General features: G+C 35.5%; 1 protein-coding gene across 3 annotated transcripts in view; it reads left to right on the top strand.

Moving 5' to 3' along the window:
* Stk31 (serine/threonine kinase 31) overlaps window positions 1-25,268 on the top strand; it is a 72,406-nt gene that overhangs the window by 22,449 nt on the left and 24,689 nt on the right. For all 3 annotated transcript variants that reach the window (XM_034519286.2, XM_034519285.2, XM_076913188.1), the window contains exons 7-18: window positions 3,112-3,470; window positions 5,273-5,447; window positions 7,750-7,865; window positions 10,528-10,687; window positions 11,432-11,554; window positions 15,910-16,089; window positions 16,557-16,673; window positions 17,011-17,130; window positions 18,629-18,760; window positions 20,589-20,690; window positions 21,972-22,052; window positions 24,546-24,671. In XM_034519286.2, coding sequence (XP_034375177.2) covers window positions 3,112-3,470; window positions 5,273-5,447; window positions 7,750-7,865; window positions 10,528-10,687; window positions 11,432-11,554; window positions 15,910-16,089; window positions 16,557-16,673; window positions 17,011-17,130; window positions 18,629-18,760; window positions 20,589-20,690; window positions 21,972-22,052; window positions 24,546-24,671 — 1,791 coding nt within the window. The remainder of the gene's footprint in view (window positions 1-3,111; window positions 3,471-5,272; window positions 5,448-7,749; window positions 7,866-10,527; window positions 10,688-11,431; window positions 11,555-15,909; window positions 16,090-16,556; window positions 16,674-17,010; window positions 17,131-18,628; window positions 18,761-20,588; window positions 20,691-21,971; window positions 22,053-24,545; window positions 24,672-25,268) is intronic.

Raw genomic sequence — 25,268 nt, 5'->3', positions numbered from 1 at the left:
AGTTTTGGTGGGTATAGTAGCCTGGGCTGGCATTTGTGATCTCTTAGGGTCTGTATGACATCTGTCCAGCATCTTCTAGCTTTTGTAGTCTCTGGTGAGATGTCTGGTGTAATTCTTATAGCTCTGCCTTTATATGTTACTTGGCCTTTTTCCCTTACTTCTTTTAATATTCTTTCTTTGTTTTGTGCACTTGGTGTTTTGATTATTATGTGATGGGAGTTATTTCTTTTCTGGTCTAGTCTATTTGGCGTTCTGTTGGCTTCTTGTATGTTAATGGGCATCTCGTTCTTTAGGTTAGGGAAGTTTTCTTATATAATTTTTTTGAAGATATTCATTGGCCCTTTAAGTTGGGAATCTTTACTCTCTTCTATACCTATTATCCTTAGGTTTGGTCTTCTCATTGTGTCCTGGATTTCCTGGATGTTTTGTGTTAAGAACTTTTTGCATTTTGCGTTTTCTTTGACTGTTTGTGTCAATATTTTCTATGGTATCTTCTGCACCTGAGATTCTCTCTTCCATCTCTTGTATTCTGTTGGTGATGCTTTTGTCTATGACTCCTGATCTCTTTCTTGGGTTTTCTATTTCCAGGGTAGTCTCCCTTTGTGATTTCTTGATTGTTTCTATTTCCATTTTTATGTCCTGGATGGTTTTGTTCAATTCCTTCACCTGTTTGGTTCTGTTTTCATGTAATTCTTTAAGGGGTTTTTGTGTTTCCTCTTTAAGGGCTTCTACCTGTTTACCTGTGTTCTCTTCAAATTCTTTGAGAGTGTTATTTATGTCCTTCTTAAAGTCCTATCATCATCATTAGAATTGATTTTAAATCTGAATCTTGCTTTCCTAGTGATATGGGGAATTCAGGACTTTCTTCTGTGGGGGAGCTAGGTTCTAATGATGCCAAGTACCCTGGGTTGCTGATGCTTATGTTCTTGCGCTTGCCTTTCGCCTTCTGGATCTCCTTAGTTCTCCCTGTCCTGTCTCTGACTGGAGCCTGTCTTTTCTATTATCTTGGTTATATCAGAACTGTGTGTGGGGTAGGTGTTACTACTGGGGTTAGAGCTGGGGCCCAAGATTTGCTCAGTGCTCAGGCGCAGACAGGAAGGAACCAGTGCTCTGGGTCAGGAGTGACTTCCTGGGACTTAGTGGGTCCCAGTTACTCCCTGTTTTGGGTGGGCATTGCTGTCTCCTTACCTAAGATACTGCCTGGGTTAGAGCTCCTGGGAGGCCCACTTCCTCTGGGTTCTGTGAAATTGAGGGCAGAGCTGCGGCCTGGGATATGCTCAATGCACGGGCCCAGACCAGAAGGCCTTAGTGTTCTTAATATGTTGATAAATTGAACCCATAATGAAATATTTTCTTTGTAATACAATGCATTTTTTTACATTGAAAAAATTCTCAGAAGTCTACAAATTTTATTAGAATGATAAAAAGAGCTCATGTATAAGAAAACTTTGGGACTTTTACATGGGTTTTATTTCTGTCCTTTATATAATTATTTCTCTATAGAGTTAAGGGAATAAAATATTTATCTTTATTAGTTTTATAAAATTTTTTAGATCTTGAGGTTTTTTTTTTTTTAAAGTGAGGCTAGTTTTATTTTTTGGTTTTTTTTTCCATCATTTTTTGTTTTTTTTTTTTCCATCCTTATTTTTGTGATTGTTATTCACCAAGTCTTACTTGGTTGGTATATATCACTCATATATATTCTTTTTGGCAGTGATGCTGGGGTTTGAGTATAGGGCTTCCTAGGTGTTAGGTAAGCATTGTGCTACTGTATTCCCTCACAACCCAGCTATACTCTTTTTCATACCTATTGAGACTATAGTTAAGAATAAAACTCCTCTTTTAAGAGAGAGAGAAGGTCCATTTATTTTAATGGTTCCCCTGTTTCAAGGAAGATGTGAACAGTTAAATGTGAGCAGTAATTTCTCATTTTTATTTTTAAATTTATACTTTATGTTTTCAGAAATATTAGTATTTTCATTTAAATTAGTGTAGCCTGAAATCAGGAAAGGAATATAGAGAAATTGAGAAAAAAAAGAGTACTTTGATTTTATCAAAGTAATTTTAGGAATTCAGATTCTCAACAGTAATAAAGTTCCTGGTAAAATGAAGTCTTAAGATTTCCAATCTCAAATACATTTTATTATAGGTTTTCTCAGTGTGGTGTGTTGGTAATAATGTAAAGTTAGGAGGTAGCTAATTTCTCATATGATGGTGCTGATAATGGCCTCCTTAAAGTTTTATTTAAGGGAGATTCGAATAAACCATTGCTAGTATCTCACATTCTGTAATACATATGATAATTTAAAAAAAAGATTCTGAAATTTTGTAACTGAAATTCTTTAACATTTATTCATTGTATGTGTATGTATACACGTGGGTATGCATTTGGCATGGCATGTGTGGAAATCACAGGAGTTGTGAGAATTGTTTTTCTCCTTCCACCATGTGACTACTGAAGATTGAACTTAGATTGCCCAATGTGGTTGCAAGCCCACTGAATCATATTGTAGCATGTTTTGTGTTTTGAGATTCTTTTTGTCTTTGTTCTTGTTTTAGTTTAAAATCAAAGTGTCTGACTTTGCCTTTAAAATAATTAAGTTTTGTTGAATTCCTTTTAGAGGTACCGAATTCTTTTACAAATATAGCTCCTTAGGACATCATCACAGCCAGGCAAGCTGGTACAGGCCTTTAATCCTAGCACTAGGGTGGCAGATATCAGAGTTCAAGGCCAGCCTAGTCCATAGAGCAAGTTCCAGGACAGCCAGGTCTACACAGAGAAACCCTGTCTCGAAAGACAAATCAAAACTAACAAACAAAAGGACATCATTACATTCAGTTAGAGCCAAGACAGTAAAATTTTTTTCTAGTGTATTTAATCAGCACTTATTAAAACATTTATAAATATGGTTGAATATTAGCTTCTGGAAAAGAATGTTCACACATATTGCAATACACTGGATACATATTTTTATAAGTCAACAACAAAGTAAGATTCCTTATATAGAGATTTTAGGGAAAAAAAAGGAAACAATAGAAACAAAGTAAGTGAGAAAAGTATTAATGGCTTATGTCTTTTTTCCTATCCCCCTCCCCCCCCCCCCTTTTTAGGGCAGAACATTTTTGGGGAGTTTGATTTTTGAAAAAGAAATTAAAATGAGAATTAAAGCAACCTATCAAGATGGAACAGTTATTGCTCAGGCTGAGTATGGCACCGTGGATATAGGGGAAGAAGTGGCAAAGAAAGGGTTTGCAGAAAAGTGCAGACTGACCTCAGGCAATGATGCCTGTGAGGCAAAGAAATCAGATCCTAATCAGCTTGCTCTCAGGAGTCTCAAGAACCCTATCCCCCTGTGGGGACGAAGATCAAACCAGTCGACCTTCAGCAGGCCAAAGGGGCATTTTAATGGGAGGCTGACTCTTGATGTGAAGTATGAGACTGATGCAGGAAATCAGGTGACATTTCCAAAGTAAGACTCTGGTGCTGTTTTAAAATCTTAGTTGATTTAAAACTTATGGTAGTAGCCTTTAGTAGCCTTTCAGTTCTTAGGCTTTTGAAATCCTTAACAGAGCCTATGCTCTTGTGAGTGATCTTACATAATTTCTGTTTTTATTTCCCCACCATCAAACACTTGTTCCTCTGTTCTTTGGCAGGGGTGTTTTCCTTAAAAGCCAATTACAAAATAAATTTCTTCTTGAATTATTTAAAGTTCCTTTGCTAACTTTTCATTTCATTTTTTGAACATCTTTAACAAAAATAAAAGTCTTCCCCTAATATTAATTATTCAAAGTCCAGAATTTACAATAAGAGTTGAAGCTGGAGCGAGAGTTGTGGCTCAGTGGAGTACATGCCTAGTGTTTATGAGGCTCTGGATGCAATCTCCATCCCCTCTGGCTGTGAGAATAGTTTTCATGTGTTTAAGAGATCTTTTATGTGAAAGCTTGAGGTGAGATTTTAAGGAGATTTTAAGGAGTTTAAGGTTCTCTGTTAAGGAATTCATTTCTTTTAAAGTATTTCTTTTTTGGAATTTTTTTTCCCAGTACTTGGGGGTCAAACCTAAGGATTGATGCATGCAGTGCATATACTTTATGAATTGATCTCTGCCCTTAGCCTGTATTTTTAATAGTTAACTGATCAAATAATTGTATATATTTCTAAGGTATGATATGTTTTTCAATTCATGTCTATCATATAATTAAAAGATCAGAGGAAGTATCATATCTGCCACCACAGGTGTATATAATTTGAGCTACCATTTTAGATAATTTTGAATTATCTACTTGAGTCAGAAAGTCAGTCTAGATATTCATGGATACCAATATATTACTTAAAAATACTATTTTATGTGTTGCTGTTTGGCTTAAATTCATGTATCACATGTATGCTTGGTGCAGTTAGAGGCCTGAAGAGGGCATTGGATCCCCTGGGCCTGGAGTTACAGAAGGTTGTGAGTTGCTATGGCGGTGCTGGGAATTGAACCAGGGTCCTCTACAAGAGCAGCCAGTGTCTTAACCACTGATCATCTTCTCTAGCTCTAGTATATACCAGTGTATTCTTACATATGGGGAAGCAAGAAGTGATGTCATGCCAGTTTGATGGATTTTTATTGGTGGTTTAGGAACTACACAGATAAAAAGATACAAGGGAGGAGGGATTAGAAAAAATGGACAGAACAATTTGATGTTCATGGTGTTCTTTGAGGTTGATAACGGTATAAGGGAGTTGGAATATAAGACATTGGAGGCATTGTTTTTGAAGTATGCCCCAGTTAACATAAATTAGTTTGCATATATATATTATATTATATTATATATATTATATATATATATATAATTTTGGTTTTTCGAGACAGGGTTTCTCTGTGTAGCCCTGGCTGTCCTGGAACTCACTCTGTAGACCAGGCTGGCCTCGAACACAGAAATCCATCTGCCTCTGCCTCCCAAGTGCTGGGATTAAAGGCGTGCACCACCACTGCCCAGCGCATTAAAATAATTTATTTTCGTGTTTTGATATAGAGTCTCACTTACCCTGTATGTAGCTGAAGGTGGCCTCAGATTTTGTATGCATTCACTTTGGCCTCCCAAATTCTAGGATTGCAGGTTTGTGCCAACATGCTCAGCTTAAATTACTTTTTAATGTTGAGCTAGGCAATGGTTTTAATATTCACAATTAATTGTAAGGTGTATTATAAAAAGCCCATGGTAATTTCATTTTTGAGTTCCAATAGCCTTAAACATATTTTTAAAAATGAGTGAATTTTTTTTTTAACAGGGAAAGTTTGGCTGCTGGTGACTTTAATTTAGGGTCTAATGTCAGCTTGGCAAAAATTAAACAGGACCAGAAACTTATTGAAGAGAATGAAAAGCTTAAAACAGAAAAAGAGGTTCTTCTTGAAAATTATAAAGCATTAGAATTGAAAGTTGAACAGACTGCTCAGGAGTTGCAGGTATGCCAGTGGCTTTTGTTCTTCTGTGAAATGTGTGGACTTAGCACTTACAAAAGTAGCTTTTTATTCTCCTGATGTAATTGGCATCTTGGAGGCTTATTGCCTCTGTCTGCTAACCTGGGCCTAGTCCTGGAAACTACTAGCCTCTGTGCAATCTAATCTAGGCCTAGAATGTTTTCAGCCTCTGAGACTTGCTGCTGAATAAGTTCACTCTTTCTAGTTCTTTCTGATCTCTAGCTGACTTCTAGCTGACTTCTGATCTCTATCTGGCTTCTCTTGGCCACTGCTAAATTACTCTCCTTGGCTTCAAACTAATTCTGGCAATATGTTCTAATCTTTTGGCTCATTCTCTGGCTCATTTTGTTTTCATCTCTGCCTAACAAGTTCTCTCTCTGTAGCCTGTCTCTGTTGGACTGTCCCAGTAAAACTGCCTTTTAGCCCCACTTCCCCCACCCCTTTAGGGAAAGTAGCTTCCCTTTCTTTCTTCTTGTGAGAGTTGGGCTTATTCTATTCCGTCAAATATTTCTATGATTTATCACTTTCTGCCACTCAGACATTACTTTCAGACATGGGTGCTTCCTTCAACAAACTAATTTTACCTTCATTGTTTGGGATTAAAGGTGTGTACTAAGGGCATGTCTATATTGCAGCCAGAGGGATTAAACGTATGTGCTAAATATGAGCCACACCACAACTGGAAACAGGTTTTCTCAGTAAATAATACAATCTCTGGGTTCACAGTGTGATCAAATACTCTGCAACAAGTGATCTTAGTTGTTATTGTCACAGTGTCTCTGTTCTCGTTTGATACCTATGCAAAGAGAAAACTTTACATTTTTTTTTACATTTCAAGCTAAGTTTATATTTCATTGACTGTTTGAAATTTAATTATTTTCTTATTTATATTTTCCTTATAACTGATGTTAACTTTAACTTTCTGTGTGTATATTGATTGTGTGTATGCCTGTGTGCAGGTGCCTGTACATGTCTGTGACAATGTGTGTAGAGACTAGAGGTTGAAGTCAGATGTTTTCCTCATTTTCACCTTAGTTTTGAGACAGGTCTTTCACTGAATCTGGAGCATGCTGATTTGGCTGGACTGACTGGACAGCAAGCCCCAAACACGCTCCTGTTTCTTCCTTTCCAGTGTTAGGTTACAGATGTGTGCCACTGCCGTGCTTAGCTTTTTAATGTGCTGGTGGGGACCTAACCCAGGTCCTTATGCTTTTTTGGCAAGCATTTTACTGACTAAGTCAATGTTCCAGCCCTTAAAACTTTTAAATTTTGGAAATATCTCAAAACATTCCAGAAAGGATTCATAATTAATTCACATATTGCTTATTACTGTTTTGACAGGTTTTGTTTCTTCAGTGTTTTGTTCAAAATAAGCCCCATCAATAGTATTTCATATTCTTAAGAATGTGTCTTGCAGGGCAGTTATGGTGCATGCCTTTAATCCTAGCACTGGGGAGGCAAAGGCAGGCAGATCTCTGAGTTTGAAGCCAGCCTAGTCATCAGAGGGAGTTCCAGGACTGCCAAGGCTACGCAGAGAATATCTGTCTTGAAAAGCCAAAAAAAAAAAAAAAAAAAAAAAAAAAAAAAAAAAGTAAAATTGGACTATTCCAGCACTGGAGTAGCTAAGGCAGACAGATATCAATGAATCTGAGCCCAGCCCTGTTCTACATAACAATTTCCAGACCAGCCAAGGCTACAAAAATGAATATATCTATTGTAATATAAGCAGACATTTAAGAAGCTAGAGTTGAGTGTGGTGGCACATGCATTTTTAATCTCAGTACTAGGATACAGAGACAGGTAGATCTCTATGAGTTTGAAATCAGCTTGATTTACATAGTGAGTTCTAGGCCAGCCAGGGTTACCACCACCTCCACCACTACTACCACTGCTACTTTGACCACCTCCACCACTTCTTCCTCCACCATCTCCTCCAAAGAACTACATCTATGTACAGGTGTCCTGGGTTGCATCCCAGCCCTTCTCAAGGTAAAGCCAATCAAACTTTAACCATAGTATATAGTTCAAAGTAAAGTAAACAGTAATTGCATAATATCATTTATATCACATTTCCCATATTGCTTTATGGAGTATTTAAAATTTATCTCTTTAAGCTAGGATCCCAGACCTGGTACTAGTTAGATATCCCACAGTTCAATTCAGTTCTAACACTAACATTGTTTTTAACTCTTAACATTTGAGTCTAACTAAAAAGTTATTTGAATGCTAGAAATATGGTGTCTTAGTTGGTTCTCACTAAGATAGTTTTTTTATTTTAATGTTTCAGCAAGAGAAAACAGCTACCATGGATCTGACTAAGCATTTAGAAAGCACTCTGAAGACGTGTGTAGGAACCAGACTGAAGAATCTGGCAGCTAAAGTAGAACTATTGAAAGAAATTAGGTACTTAAAAGTAAAATTCTGTGTATATCTTTGTAGTCTTGTTTATAGAACCCAGAGTCTTATGCATACTAGGCAGATAATTTACCACTGAGCAAAAATTTCAGCTTCAAAAAATGTTCTATATGTGGATATTTACGTGTGTTTTTATGCATACATGTGTGTGGGCACATGTGTGGAGCTCAGAGGACAGCTTCCATTATCATTCCTCAAGTGTTTTCTACCTTGGTTTTGAGACAGGGTTCTCAGTACCCTGAACTCATCAGGTAGCTTATTGTGTTTGCCCTCCTAGATCTGGGAATGCACTGGTCTTCCCCTCCTTCCCACTGCGATTACAATGAACACTGCAGACCCAGCCTTTCAGTGTTGGATTCTGAGGATCCAAGTTGGGTCTCCATGCTTTTGTGGCAAGCACTTTCCCAACTGATCTATTCAGACCCTTTCTTCAATAATATTTATTTTTGCAAATAATAATGTAAAAATTGCTAATTAGTTGGTGCTTTGTTTAAATTTTATTTGTATATACTGCCTTTGCTTTTGAGGTTTAATCTTTGAATTTTTATGACTTCAAAGAGAAAGTTCTAAACCTAAAATTAATTTTGTAGAAACTTTTGATCAGTTTTCTGTTCTCAATAAGTTCATCTCTGAGAGTGAAATTAGAACCCCCCACTCCCCAAAACATACATACATTCCATCTTCTAAGTGGTGGTTTGATGAGGAACCAACATACCTAATTGTACTATTTTAAGGTTTGTTTGTTTTTTTTTTTTTTTAGTTCACTGGAACTGAAGGTTTTATCAATATGAATTTCTTTATTAATTCTATCTAAAGAAATATGTTACTTGTAAATGAAAGAAAAGGAATTAATTAGAAAGTCTTATACAGCATTTATTCAGTAGTTTTCAAAAGTCTATATTATATTAGAACACTTGGTATTTGATGGTATTTGGTATTTTGTGTTTCTGCTGTATGCTGGACATAAAACCAGTGATTCATTTTCACCATATTTCGATGTTGACATGAATGCATATATTGCATGTTGGTTTCTTTCCCCCAGTGGAAATCTATATTCTCCAGTATAAATCTCTCACATAGCATTGTTGTCTTTAAGTCTTTTTGGCAATTTGGTCCCTCAGAGCTAATTAACTTTTGATACAGTACTAAAAAATCAGGTAACTGGCTGCATTGGCAAAGCTCTGAACCAGACTTCAGTCAAAATGACAATATATTTTAATTTATTTTTGAGGAAAAATGGTCTTAGAATGGTGGCAGTCTAGTTGGAAACTAGAAAAAAATTGGTAAAACTTGTTAGTTTTGTTTATTACCTGACCTCTCTGAGTACTTTGTTTATAGATTAAAAACAAAAACCCCCAACAGCTCAGAGTATACTTGGTAGAAGGACTTTGCCTATGGCTATGGTTAAACAAGACTGGGTATGTCTAACATTTTTAGAGAAGTGTTTACAAATTTTGTTATAGAACAGAAATTAAAGGTCATTTTTGACATTTTAAATTTTGCAGATTTTGGAAGTCATCTTTCTATACAAAGTTTAAAACAATTGATTTCTTTCTGTAAGTTTAAAACAATTGATTTCTTTCTGTTAGATATGGTAGCATGTGTCAGTAGGTACAGGTTTATTGGAGGCTGAGGCAGGAAGAAGCTTAGGCAGGAAGATATTCTGGGGCCAAACTGGGGATACAGCATTGTCTTTTGTTGTTTTTGTTTTGAGACACAGTCTCACTATGTAGTCCTTGCTGGCCTGGAACTCACTGTATAGACCAGGAAGGCCTCAGGCTTACAGAGATCTGCTGACCTCTGCTTCCTGAGTTGCTCAGATTAAAGGTGTATACCACTATGTCTGGCTAATGGCAGTATTTTATTTAAAATATAGAATTATTTGTTCCACATTTTAAAAGCTCTATTTCTTATTTTATGTGTATGACTATTTTGCCTGCATGTATGTATGTGCACCATATGCATGCCTGGTTCTTGTGGAGGCTAGACTGTACTACATCCCCCAAAACTGGCATTACAGATAGTAATGATAGCATGACCTGCCATGTAGGTGCTGGGAACTGATACCCAAGTCTTTTGCAGTAGCAAGCCTCTTAGCCACTGAGTCATTCCTTTAGTTCTCTACACAATTTTTAATTAGAACTTTGTATTATATTTACACATGGTTTTCTGTAAAGTTTAAAAAAGTACCTAGTTGTCTTAGGTACGGTTTTTATTGCTATGAAGAGACACTATGACAAAGGCAACTCTTATAAAGGACATTTAATTGGAGCTGACTTACACGTTAGGAGGTTCAGTTCGTTATCATCATGATGGGAAGCATGGCATTGTCCAAGTAGGCATGGCACAAGAGGAGGTCTACATTATGTTCTGAAGTCGGGCAGAAGACTGCCTTCTAGGCAGTTAGAAGGAGAGTATCAAAGCCTACCTCAAAGTGACACACTTCCTTCAACAAGGCCACACCTACCCAACAAAGCTGTATCCCCTAATAGTGCCATTCCTTGGGCCAAGCATATTCAAACCATTATAGTAGTCATAGGCCAGTATTGTAAATAGTAACTTTAAGATGTTTTAAATTAATTTCTCTTATACAAACTTTGCAGTTTCTTGATATCTTCCTTTTTGTGTGTGTGTGTGTGTTTTTAAATAGGCATATTAACATCAGTATTCGCTTCGGAAATGACCTTTCAGATGCTATGCAAGTGTTGGATGAAGGGTCCTTTACTAGTCTATCATCTTTGAATGAGTTAGAGAAAATTTGGGCAGAATATACTATTGCTCAGGAGAAGATCCAAACTTGTCCTAATGAGGTAGGTTAAAAATTTTCTCTTCTATGTTTTTGTTTTTAAATGTGTTGACTCTTTTAAGAAAGCAGAAATTTTGATACTGTAGTAATACTTTATTTTTATTTACATAAAGTAAGTGTTTAAGAGAAAGTTAGAATAGGTAGTTGGCAACTGGATACATATTTAATATTTGAATTCCCTTGGAAATGTGATAAAATGTTTTAACCATGTTAATAGTATTATTTACTATAAATATTCCTTTTATATCTGTATTAGGAAGACTATAACACACCCAGTGAGAACTTTTACAACTGGGTTTGTCCTTCAGGGCTCCTAGAAGCTAAACTTATGGAGGACTCAACAGAAATACTGGCTTTTGAGGGCCTTATATGAGATTTTAACTAGACTTCTAAACCTGCTAACATGGACCTTCCATTTTCATCTGAGTAGTGTTTTATGTTACTACAGTATCAGAATCTGACACATTATTATATACTGACTATATACTATATTATTATTATATATATTATTATATTTTCACAGTATTGGGAGGTAGTTTATGTGAAGGGAGGAGTAGCATGAAGACTGATGTCTACCTAGGAATTGTATACTTTTTTAAAAAAAGAAACAAGTTCCTCATGGTAAAAATAATAGCAAAAAATGAGCTTAGCAGGATTGTTGAACTTAAATGTTGTATTTATTGTAGTATTGAGTTTTAGAATCACTATTGTCTATATAGGTGAATGTGTGAAATTTTCTTTTCTTCAGAATGAAAGTAATATTTTGATTGCCGAAAGAAATGAAGTACAACAGAAGTTGTTCATGGCTGTAGATGTGTTTGTTCTGGAAGTAGATGAGTTGCCACTTGATAAACGCTTAAAAACATTGCAGGTTGGAATTAAGATATACATATATATTTTTAAAAATTTATTTATTTATATCCCAAATACTATCTCCCACCTGGTCCCCCGTACAGAATCCTTCCCCTTCTCCCATCCCCTTTGCCTTTGAAATGGTAGTCCCCCATTGTATATACCCCCCATCCTGGTGTATCAAGTCTCTGCAGGATTAGGTACATCCTCTCCCACTAGAGCAGGACAAGGCAGCCCTCTGTTACATGTGTGCGGGGGAGGGGTATGGTGTCTGGAGGACGGTGTTGGAGAGGCTTCCATCCAGCCTGTGTATGCTCTTTGGTTGGTGGCTCAGTCTCTGAGAGCTCCCAGAGGTCCAGAATAGTTGACACTGTTGGTCTTCCTGTGGGGTTCCTACCCTCTCATGGCCTTCAATCCTTCCCCCAACTCTTTCATAAGACTCCTCCTTCAGTTTCTGTCCCCATACTTTGTCTCCATATTTGCTCCCTTGAGTATTTTGTTACTCCTTCTAAGTAGGACTGAGGCATCCACACTTGGTCTTCCTTCTTCATGAGCTTCATGTGGTCTGTGAGTTGAATCTTGGCTATTTCAAGCTTTTGGGCTAATATCTACTTATCAGTGAGTAAATACCATGTGTGTTCTTTTGTGATTGGGTTACCTCACTCAGGATATTTTCTAGTTCCATCCATTTACCTAAGAATTTCTCTAATTCATTGTTTTTAATAGCTGAGTAATACTCCATTGTGTAAATGTACCACATTTTTTGTATCCATTCTTCTGTTGAAGGACATCTGGGTTCTTTCCAGCTTCTGACTATTATAAATAAGGCTGCTATGAACATAGTGGAGCATGTGTCCTTGTTATATGTTGGAGCATCTTCTTGGTATATGCCCAGGAGTGGTATAGCTGGGTCCTCAGGTAATGCTATGTCCAATTTTCTGAGGAACTGCCAGACTGATTTCCAGAGTGGTTGTACCAGCTTGCAATCCCACCAACAATGGAGGAGTGTTCCTCTTTTTCTACATCCTCGACAGCATCTACTATCATGAGTTTTTGATCTTAGCCATTCTGACTGGTGTGAAGTGGTATCTCAGGGTTGTTTTGATTTGCATTTCCCTGATGACTAAGGATGTTGAGCATTTCTTAAGGTGCTTCTCGGCCATTCAAGTTTCCTCAGTTGAGAATTCTCTCTTTAGCTCTGTACCCCATTTTTAATAGGGTTATTTGGTTGTCTGGAGTCTAATTTCTTGAGTTCTTTGTATATACTGGATATTAGCCCTCTATCGGATGTAGGATTGGCAATGATCTTTTCCCAATCTGTTGGTTGCCGTTTTGTCTTATTGACAATATCCTTTGCCTTACAGAAACTTTACAATTTTATGAGGTCCCATTTGTCAATTCTTGATCTTAGAGCATAAACCATTGGTGTTCTGTTCAGGAACTTCTCCCTGTGCCTAGGTATTCGAGGGTCTTCCCCACCTTCTCTTCTATTAGTTTCAGTGTATCTGGTTTTATGTGAAGGTCCTTTATCCACTTGGACTTGAGCTTTGTACAAGGAGATAAGAATGGATCAATTTGCATTCTTCTACATGCTGACCTCCAGTTGAGCCAGCACCATTTGTTCAAAATGCTGTCTTTTTTCCACTGGATGGTTTTAGCTCCTTTGTCAAAGATCAGGTGACCATAGGTGTGTGGGTTCATTTCTGCATCTTCAATTCTATTCCATTGATCTTCCTGCCTGTCTCTGTACCAATACCATGCATTTTTTTTTTTTTTTTTTTTTTTTTTTTTATCACTACTGCTCTGTAGTACTGTTTGAGGTCACGGATGGTGATTCCCCCAGAAGTTCTTTTATTGTTGAGAATAATTCTTGCTATCCTGGGTTTTTTGTTATTCCAAATGAATTTGCAAATAGCTCTATCTCTATAAAGAATTGATTTGGAATTTTGATGGGGATTGCATTGAATCTGTAGATTGCTTTTGGCAAGATGGGCATTTTTACTAAATTAATCCTGCCAATCCATGAGCATGGGAGATCTTTCCATCTTCTGAGACCTTCTTTGATTTCTTTCTTCAGAGACTTGAAGTTCTTGTCATACAGATCTTTCACTTGCTTGGTTAGATTCACTCTAAGATATTTTATATTATTTGTGACTATTGTGAAGGGTATCATTTCCCTAATTTCTTTCTCAGCCTGTTTATCCTTTGAGTAGAGGGCGGCTACTGTTTTATTTGAGTTGATTTTATATCCAGCCACTTTACTGAAGTTGTTTATCAGGTTTAGGAGTTCTCTGGTGGAAGTTTTAGGGTCACTTAAGTATACTATCATATCATCTGCAAATAGTGAAATTTTTAATTCTTCCTTTCCTATTTGTATCCCTTTGACTTCCTTTTGTTGTCTAATTGCTCTGCCTAGGACTTCCAGTACTATATTGAATATAGAGAGAGTGGGCAGCCTTGTCTAGTCCCTGATCTTAGTAGGATTGCTTCAAGTTTCTCTCCATTTAGTTTGATGTTGGCTACTGGCTTTCCGTATATTGCTTTTACAATGTTTAAGTATGAACCTTGAATTCCTGATCTTTCCAAGACTTTTGGAATTCAACAATGAAGGGATGTTGAATTTTGTCAGATGCTTTCTCCACATCTAGTGAGATGATCATGTGTTTTTTTTGTTTGAGTTTGCTTTTGTAGTGGATTACATTGATGGATTTCTGAATATTGAACCATCCCTGCATTCCTGGGATAAAGCTTTTTCTAGGTATAATTTCCCTCCTTCTGTTGGAGGTTTTTCTCTGTTATCATTTGTAGGGTTGGATTTGTGGAAAGATTATTGTGTAAATTTGGTTTTGTCATAGAATATCTTGGTTTCTGCATTTATGGTAATTTAGTTTTCCTGAGTATAGTACCCTGGGCTGCCATTTGCGTTCTCTTAGCGTCTGTATGACATCTGTCCAGGATCTTCTGGCTTTTATAGTCTCTGGTGAGAAGTGTGGTCTACTTCTGATAGGTCTGACTTCCTAAGTTAGTTGACCTTTTCCCCTTACTGCTTTTAATATTCTTTCTTTGTTTTGTGTATTTGGTGTTTTGATTATTATGTGATGGGAGGAATTTCTTTTTCTGGTCTAGTCTTATTTACAGTTCTGTAGGCTTCTTGTATGCTCATAGGCAGCTCTTAGGGAAGTTTTCTTGTATAATTTTGTTGAAGATATTTACTGGCCCTTTAAGTTGGGAATCTTCATTCTCATATATACTTATTATCTTTAGGTTTGGTCTTCTCATTGTGTCCTGTATTTTTTTTTTTTTTTTTTTTTGGATGTTTTGGGTTAGGAGCTTTTTGCATTTTGCATTTTCTTTGACAGTTGTGTCACTGTTTTCCATGGTATCTTCCGCACCTGAGATTCTCTCTTCTATCTCTTGTATTTTGTTGGTGTTGCTTGTGTCTGTAACTCCTGATCTCTTTCTTGGGTTTTCTATCTCTAGGGTAGCCTTCCTTTGTGATTTCTTTATTGTTTCTACTTTTATTTTTAGATCTTGGATGGTTTTGTTCAATTCCTTTACCTGTTTGGTTCTGTTTTCATGTAATTCTTTAAGGGATTTTTGTGCTTCCTCTTTAAGTACTTCTACCTGTTTACCTTTGTTCTTCTGTATTTCTTTAAGGGAGTTATTTATGTCCTTCTTAAAGTCCTCTGTCATCATCATGAGAAGTGATTTTAAATCAGAATCTTGCTTTTCTGGTGTGATGGGGGTATTCATGACTTGCTATGGTGGTAGAACTAAGTTCCGATGATTCCAAGTAACCTTGGTTGCTGTTGATTATATTCTTGCGCTTGCCTTTTGCCATCTGGTTATCTCTAGTGCCACCTGCACTCACAGTCTTTGACTGGAGCCTGTCTTTTCCTGTTATCTTGGTTGTGTTAGTCCAACTGTCTCTGTGATCCTGTGATCTTGTGATCCTGGGTCTAATAGCTCCTGGGAGTCAGGCTGCCTATGAGGTTCTGAAACCCTGGTGTGACCAATATCCTGAGACCCTGTGATCCTATGATCCTATGTTCTTGTGTGTGTTAGAGATCCTTGGAGTCCAGCCTTCTCTGGGTTTTGGAGGATTGGGTTTAGAGCTGATGCTCATGGTCTGCTCAGGGTACCAGTGCAGACCGGAAGGACGGAATATAAGTTTTAAAAGTGTGTTCTTTAGATTCTCTAGATTTCTGTGCTTGTTGTTATGTCTCCCTTTTTATTTCTAATTTAGTTTATTTGGACATTTTCTTTTTGCCTTTTAGTTATATTTATATATTTTAAAAAGTGTAGGCATTCAACATTATGATATTCTATCTTTTGGATCATAACATAGTGTTTCAATCCTAACATTGACTTTAGGACTTAGCAACGTCTTTAGAATCAGTGTATGGAAAGGCCCAAGAAGGGGCTAACTCTGAAGAAATCCTTAGAAAGTTTCATGACTGGCAGTGTACCAAAAGAGAGGAGTACACCAGTATTAGGAGTGAGACAGAGGATTCTCTGCAGCATCTTGTGGCATGGTTCCAGAGCAGCCAGAAGGTAAGCAGAGCTCCCAATTAGCAATGTTTGTGGAAGGACGCAGAGATTGTATGTTTGTTCTAATTCTGTTTTTTCCTTGTTCAAAAGTTGAAATTATGTGCTTCTAGCTGTCAAAGTTAATACTGGGTAGCCAGGATTTTTCATCACCATTGAGTTAGATTGTTGGTTTTATTATATAAAAAATTCATCTTGCTTTTGTGTCTGTTTTTCTCTTTTCATTTGTATTAGCTGCTTGCCTTGGCCACCAGTTTTCTTTAAGACTACTTACTATGCTTGTGCATCTTTTCTGTTTTTGTATTTAAGATTTATGAGAGAGTATCCTTGTTCTTTTCCCAGAATTTTCCTTTTCTTTTTTTTTTTTTTTTTTTTTCCTTCCGTGGTTTAGCTTTATGTGCTGTTTCAGGTACAGTGAATGATAACTGAATTACTTAATTGAAATATCTCATGTTTTTATTTATGTAAATGAGGTTTTTGATCTGTCTTTGGATGAACCACTGACTTCAGAAGACATAATTGGTAATATTGACGAAATTCTAGAGAAGACTGAGTCATGTGTCTGCAAAGAGCTTGAGTTGTCTCTCATTGTGAGTAATGATGCTATGTATTATTAAATAGACTTTGTTGGTTTTATAAGATTTGATTTTAGAAGTTGTTGCTGAGAGTTTCAAAAATCACAAAGTGTTGAAGTTTTATATATTGGTTATTCTTTTATTTAGAATATTGATTGTCCTGATACCCTGTCAGACAGATTCAGAAGTAATTCATGGTATAATTAGGATAACATCTGTGAGCATCTGTTGATGCCAGTATTCTGTCTATAAAAAGACTTGAGAAATAATTTGATATGATGCAGCAAAATTAAAAGCATTTTCTCTTTGAGTTTATTGTTTTAACCATTTTATTGTTTATAATTTCATCTAGGAGCAAGGTGTCATAGACAAGGAGATTATTTTAAGTACATACAGTCAAGTGCTGCAAAAGATCCATTCTGAGGAAAGGTTCATTGCCACCTTGCTATCCAAGTATAAGGACAGTGTTGAGGTTGGATTTTGCTTTCTCTGATTTGTCTGATGAATTGATATTTTATGTTTTTTACTTGTTGAATTTTCTCAAGTAGTTTAATATCTATGCTAATTAGTACTACTAGAAAAAAATGCTATACAATTGTGTTCTGGTATATAATTGACTTTACTGTAGAATATGAATGGTGATTTTGTTGATAATATGCATTTCACTGAACCTTGGAATATTTGAGTTTCTTATGAACTTAAAATATCTTGGTCATCATTTTCTGTGTATCATGTTAACTATCTGAAATTTACTAGAGACAGAAATTTGAGACATAAAAACATTGTTTTTAATACTTTTGAGTGTAAGAGATAGTGATACAGAATGTGATTGGGTACATTCATCCACATTTATGAACATACACATATGCTTTACATTTCATTGTCTTATGAAGGTATTTTTAATAACTTTATAGTATATATGAACATTTTCCCATATGATAAATGATGTTTTACTGTTCTTTTTAATGATTTTAATTCTTGCATAAATATGTTATTTAACCATATCATGTTGGTTGTTGAGGTTGCTTCTATTTTTTTTACCATATAGATAATGCTTATGTATCTTTGAACATATAACCTTATGCATAATTAAAACTACCTTTTATTCACTTGGTGTAATTGTCATCTTGGAGGCTTGCTGCTGAACGAGCTCACCCTTTCTAGCTCTTTCTGAGCTCTGGCTTTTTCAACTCATCTGCTTTGGCTCAAATTCCCCTCCAAGCTGACTGATTTAATCTGGCTTCTCTCAACTTCTCACTGAATTACTCTGTGTGGCCCCAAACTAACTCAGGCAATTATTCTAATCTTCCGACTCCTTCTCATTCTCTGGTGCATTCTGTTTTCAACTGTGTCTAACTTGTTCTTTTTGCAAACTATATGTAAAACACTCTTCTGTTTTACATCTAGGTTGCCTCCTCTCCCTCTTTCTGCCTTCTCTTAAGCAGACTCTCTTTCCTCTCTGTTCTCCTGAGAGTTGGGCTTATCCTACTTCTTTTGTCAAACCTTTCTTTGATTCATCACTTTGCCCCTCAAACTAGAAGTCACTTTCAAACATGGCCTCTTCCTTCTACCAGCTTCTACATATATCTTCTCAGATTCTTATAATTTTAAGTTAAAATGAATGAACATTATGAAACTTGATACATATTATCAAACTACTTTTGAGAAGAATCATTTCAGCTTAGACTCTCATTGTAAATTTCAGTATGTATTTATGTTAGCAGTATGTGTCTAATTTCATGTCTTAGTTGAATTGAAGAGTATTTCCTTTGGTACCTTGAGCACCAAACCTGCGATTCTTCTAAATAGAAATATGGACAATTAGGAAAATCAGTTGATAGCATTGCTTTTTAGAAAATTTATGGAACTTTCTTAATACTTACTCTAAACCCAGGCACTCATAAAAACAATGATGTTCCGTGACTATTGTTTCATGTATTGAAAATATGGTAATTCTTTATCTCATATAGTTTAAAAAGCAGATCATCGACTGTTTAAATAAGAGCCCCAGTGTGGATTACTTGCTATCCATCAAGAAGACACTGAAAGGCTTAAAAGCTCAACTGAGATGGAAATTGGTTGAGAAGAGTAATTTGGAAGAAGTAAGGAAAAAATTCTTTTAGCTAATTTGTTCACTTTGGTTGAACTATTTTATAAAGCCATGTATAAATACACTCTATAAACCAGAGAACCATTGTATTCATATTTTGTGTTATGTACTTTGTTAGTTTAAAATTTTTATTTTAATTACATTATTTAGTGTATATGTGTGAATGTATGGGTGTGTAGCGCTGCACATGTGGATGCCAGTGAATAACTTGGGAGAGTCAGTTCTTTCTTTCCACCATGTGTGTCTCAGGAATTGAACTCAGGCTCCTTGACTTAGAGGCAAATTCCTTTACCGGCTGAGCAATCTTACAAGCCCAGTAGTTTATCTTTTTATCTTTGTATATGGAAATAAATTTGAATGACATTTATACTGAATACATGCCTCTCATATAATTAAATATTTAAAAATTGAGTGTTTTACATTCATACATTGATTTTTTTTTAGTAACACAAAAATTGTAGAATAAAATTTCAAATGCTTTATTTCCTTTGGACTATTAGAATGTCTAATAAAAACCTACTATATTTAGCTAGTAGACTATTTTCCCAAAGGTTGGGTTTCTTTTCCTGTGTGTGTACATACATGTATGTGTGTTCATATATACATGGAGGTCAGAGACAACCTTGGGTGTCATTCCTCAGACACTGTCCCCTTTATCTTTATTTTTTGCAGATAGATAGTGCACTGCTGGCTTGGATTTCACCAGATAGGTTAGGCTGAACCCTAAGGAACCAGCAGTCTCTGTCTCCCTAGCGTAGGAATCAAAGGTTCACACTACTTTCTCCCCCCCCCCCTTTTTTTCTTTTTTAAATATTATGAGATTGAATTTAGATCCTCTTACTTACAAGGCAAGCACTTTATTGATTGAGTTCCATCTCCAAAGGTAGAATTTTGTGATAAAGTAACTTTAAACAGCATGGTCACTTTTGTAAACTTATTTTAACACTGGATATAATATTTCTTACAACTTTTAAAAGTTGTTTTCACATGATACTAGAGCTGAAGGATTAGGATTTTCTAATTTTGACTAACCTTTCTTAGGCATGAAGCTTTGTGAATAAATTAGTAATTCTATAAATTTTCTTGGGGATTTTATTTAAATACAGAAGAGATCTGAAGTATGTCTTTATCCAACTTGATATCTCTGTTCCTCTTCTTAGATTTAATTGGAAGCACAGTGGGAGCTATTCTAAAACTAATTGCAGTTTAAGAGGCTTCCTGTTTTATTATATTCTAGATTGTAGAAAAGGTAGTCTTTTTCCATCTTATTTTTCAACTTTTAGAGAAATATATCAGCCGAAATTGAGCACATTCAATTTACTAGGGCTATAGACATATCTAACTTTAATGCAGTTTTACCTTTTGAGGCCACTTATTTACTACCATTCCATTGAACTCATATGGAATATTTATTTCTAAATCATAGATTTTTCTCAAAGCAGATAATTTAGACAGTCATTCATCATTTTGTTGAGTGTGCTTTTAAAAATTTTATTTTAAGTAAAAATTTCACCGAATCCAATTCAGTTGCTCTTGTTAATATTTATTTTAAGATTGAAGTTAGTTGTTTTTATCCTCAAGAAGATGTACAGGAACTTAAAAGTATTTAATAATATTTTACATTTAAATACTTTTTTTATAGTTTTGAGAAAAGTTAGTGTTAAAATAAATGGATTTATTTAATGTTAGAAGACCATACTGAAAGATGCATAAGAACTACACAGACTGATTTACTATGGAAATTGCATTAGTTCTTAGAGGAAGACTTGTTTTCATTATAGTATAATAATCTTGTTGACTACTTTTTTTCTCTGATAAAGTCTGATGACCATGATGGAACTGAAATTGAGAAAATAAAGCAAGAAATAACTCAATTGCGCAATAGTGTCTTTCAGGAAATTTATCATGAAAGGGAGGAGTATGTAAGTATTTCTATGAAAATTTAAATTAGATTTTAGTCAGGAAATTGAATTTAAAGTCACAGATTTCATATAACCATACACTAGAGGTATTATCTTGGCATAGTAATGTTCACATGAATTTACAAGTTAATTTCATATGATAAAATTCATGAGAATTCTACCAATGTAGAAATTTCAGGTTATCATAAAGAAGAAAAATCACTCGTCATGTTCTCAGTGGTAAAAGCAGTAAGTTAAAATTCAACTTCTTGATAGTTGTTTTTCTGTTTGTTTTGGAATTTAGCTTGTGGTACACACACTTTTGCATTATTTTTGTTATTTAACACATGACAGATATTCTCACAGATTTACGTGAATACCCTTTCAGCTTGAGAAGCAATAAAGACATGAGAGGAGCAGCGTGATTACCTGACAGATATAACCAGAACGGTCATGCCATCCTCTCCACTCTCCTCCTAAATTCTGTGGCCTTAGAAAGTCAGCAGCCTACATTCTCTTCTCATTGGGAAGACTGCTGCATTTTATGTCTGAGAGATACTATAAGGAAGAGTTAATTCAGGGACAATTGTTCAAAGTAAAAATAGTATGTAAATAATAGACATTTTAAGTACAATTTGTGTACCATGATACAATTTAGATATCTCTGGCATACCTTTGAATCTTTTTGTTTGTTTGTTTGTTTTTGTTTTTTGAGACAGTGTTTCTCTGTGTAGCTCTGGCTGTCCTGGAACTCACTCTGTAGACCAGGCTGGCCTCGAACTCAGAAATTCGCCTGCCTCTGCCTCCCAACTGCTGGGATTAAAGGCGTGTGCCACCACCGCCCGGCACCCTTTGAATCTTTTAATAAAATGTTTAGAGGTTTTCTATAGTAAATGTTTAGAAGTTTTCTTTAGTAAACATGTTGATACATTACTTTTCTTTATAAAATTTTCGGTTTTCTCATTTGCTTCAAAATGCTTTATGTAGACTTGCATACTTATTTTTTTTTCTCAAGGCTTTTAGGATTTTCTTCTTAAATTAAGTAGTCATTTAAAAATGTTATTATGTTCTTAGTATTTTAAGAAATGACAGTTTATTATTAAGATTACAATATTTTCTTTTTATTTTACTTTGAATATGAAGTGAGCCATGTTTTGCTTGATAATTTTGAAGTAGAAGTAAAATATTAAAGATTAGATACTTTATTAGAGGAAAAAGCAGATGGAAATATATTTTCCTGAAAAGCAGCACGCTACAGTTGAATACATGTTGATGTATAATAAAAATACTTTCTAACTTTAGGAGAAGCTGAATAGCTTGACCCAGAATTGGTTCCCTGAGCTGCCGCTGCTGTATCCTGAAATAGGATTGCTTAAGTATATGGTAAGCTTTGTTTCCCCTGAGAATTGCCACTATGCAGAGAATGTAAAACATGGTTATGTTCATATCATTTCAGTGTCAAATCTGAAATACCGTTTTTATGAAAATGCTCCCCATAAATATTTAAAAGGTTCTTTGAACTGTTCTTCAAGACTGTCTTACGCCAAATAGTTTAAAGTAGAGATATTGATGTGAGCTTTGTTTCCTTGGCAAGCACGTCTCACAAAGGCCAGGAGATTAGTCCATTAAATAACTCAAAGAATAATTAAGAATTAACTTTGTAGGGAGAGTTATCATATCCCTGGTGGTGATAAAGAACTGGATGAAGTACTGTTATTCTCTGATTTTTAAAATTGTGCCCTAGACTCCTTGGGTCCAGAATTCAGCATTTAAAGGTTCTTAATATAGAATGACATAATATTTGAATATATGTTTTTGTTTTTGATTTTTGAAAGGGTCTTGGGACACAGCCTGGGCTAACCTTGAACTTGTCATCCTCCTTGGACCCTGCTGTGAGTTCTAGGATTACAGACTTGAGTGACCATATTCTGTTTTCCCAGTATACTTTAAAATTATATCTAGAATACTTACAATACCTAGTAAGATATAAGTTTTACATAAATTAACTAGCATACAGTGTTTAGAAATGCATGACAAAACCCTGCATTTTGTGCAGATATAATTTTGAATATTTTCACTTACAATTGATTGGATACAAAGAAGCAGAATCCACAGATAAAGAAGATATTTGTGTTTATTTATTGAGACTGTCATTAGTGCATGTCCAGGCTTATAATTCAGTAGGCAGAGTGCTTTTTTTTAGCATGCATAAAATCTTTCAGTCTTCCAGCATTGCATAAAATGCATTTAGTGGCCCACATCAGCATTCTTAGTACTTTGGAGATAGGGGCAGGAGGATCAGAGTTCAAAGCCAGCTTGGGCTACATGAGACCCTGTCTCAAAAATGTGTTATTAAGTAATGGTGATAGCTAAAACAGTCTATAAATAAGTGTTTGTTTATGAGTTTATTTTCACAAATGTAAGATTAAAGTTTCTTGAATTGCATTTGGTCATGTAGCTTCATGGCTTCCAGTGCCACAAAAACAAAAACATTCTTTAAGCAATTATTATAAAGTCTTCCCATATGATATTTAAAAATGATGTGTGAACTGGAAATCATAACTTACTCATATAATCTCAGATTTTGGGAAACTGAGGCAATGGGATTGCCTTCAGTTTGACGGAAGTCTGGCCTGGGTGACCCGAGTTCCAGAATAGCCTGGGATACCAAGTGAGAGCTATCTCAAAAAACCCAAACACCAAACCAAAACAGTTAAAAAAAAAAAAAAAAAGCAAAAAAGTACATTTCTCCTTGAAGCTAGTAACTCTAATTGTAGAGACTGTCTTGTGTCTGATAAACTATCCTGTATTCTTAATACTTAATACCCACCAATAAGTATAATAACAGAAATTATAATGGGAAAATGATAGTAGTAGTTTCATCACAGTATGGATAGAGGAAATCTCACAAGGTCCCACCTTAGATAAAAAGCTACAGGAAGTTCATGACTCATGAAAGAGGGAAAAATGAATCTTATTCAGGGATAAGCCCCTGATGTTATTCAGTATAAAACATTTAGCACTAAAAACATACACATGTGAGCAACAATAAATGGACTCATCAGGTTGTATTTATGTATTTACTTGTGTATGTGTGTAACAAATATTAAAAACAAAGGCTATGAATTTAAGACTAGGGAGACAAAGGCTTTGGAGGGAGGGGGCATAATATAAATACAGTACATGTACATGAAAATTTTAAAATAAGTTAAAAATAATCCACTAAAGAAGAAAACCATCATTTTAATGTAAACATATAAAATGGTAGAATTAAACTTTTGAAAATCATTTCTACATTTAAGGATGTTAAGCAGGGTACTGGTGTCAGCGTTACATTGTGATCATAACTCTTAGATTCCTTATTGCTGTTCTTGAGCTACTTTTACTTGTCTTTAATCTTTTGTTTTTTTTCCAGACAGGGTTTCTCTGTGTAGTCCTGGCTGTCCTGGAACTCACTCTGTAGACCAGGCTGGCCTCGATCTCAGAGATCCGCCTGCCTCTGCCTCCCAAGTGCTGGGATTAAAGGCACACGCCACCACTGCCCAGTTGTCTTTAATTTTTTAAAGATATGTATGAGGTTTTTCAAGTAAGTATTGAGTTCCCTTTAAGCTGTCTTCTTAACCTCATTTGTTTCTACAATCTGGTCTAAGTTTACAGCAGTGACTAAATGTCTGGTAGTTACACAGTAGCCAAGAGAAGTTCAAGAGCCAGGAATTTAAAAAAAAAAAAAAAAAAACCCTAACCTTTAATAAGCATTTTTTTCTTTCTTCGTTTGGTGATCTACACTGCAGTTAATAGTATGCACCTAACCATGTTGTGATTTGAAAGCCCTAAGTCATTTTCAATGATCTAAATGTAATACAAATTTGTGTCTAGAATTCTGGTGGTCTTCTTACTATGAGCTTAGAGCGGGACCTTCTTGACACCGAGCCCATGAGGGAACTTAGCAGCAAGCGTCCTCTGGTGCGCTCTGAGGTCAATGGGCAGCCGGTTCTCTTAAAGGTGAGTTTAAGTTCTGATCTGTGGAAATTTCAGAACTATAAAGGAAGTTGTGATTTTACTTTTAAGGAAGAAAAGAAACCCACTATTTTTAAAGTATGTAAGTTGACTGGTATGATGGTTATGTTAGAGCTACTTTTGACTTTAAAGTTTCTCCTCTTTCCTTAATGAGCACTGACTTCACAAGGGTTATTCATTTTTTCTTTCAGGGTAACTTACTACATTTTGTCCAGTAGCCTTTAAAAATTCTTGTTTTAAGAAAAGATATTTCTTGAAAACTTATTTATATTGCCAACACAGTCTTGTGATGCTTAGTTTAAGTTGCTTTTTAAAAAATTTTTGTTTATTGTGTATAAGTGTTTTGCCTGCATGTGTATCTTTGTTACATATGTATGCCTGGACATGTTTTGGTCAGAAGAGGGCATTGGATCCCTTCCACCTGGAGTTCAGACAGTTGTGGGCCACCATGTGAGCACTCAGATCCAAATTCTCATCTTTCACAAGAGCAACAAATGCTCTTAACATCTAACCATCTCTCCAGCCCCTCAATTTCTTCTTGTGAGCTAAGACTGTGAGTTAACATCAGAAGATGTTTAAATT

Source organism: Arvicanthis niloticus, chromosome 15 (assembly GCF_011762505.2).
Source record: "Arvicanthis niloticus isolate mArvNil1 chromosome 15, mArvNil1.pat.X, whole genome shotgun sequence".
NCBI lineage: Eukaryota > Metazoa > Chordata > Mammalia > Rodentia > Muridae > Arvicanthis > Arvicanthis niloticus.
The sequence above is the reverse complement of the archived record's forward strand: the minus strand, read 5'-3'. Positions and strand labels throughout refer to the sequence as shown.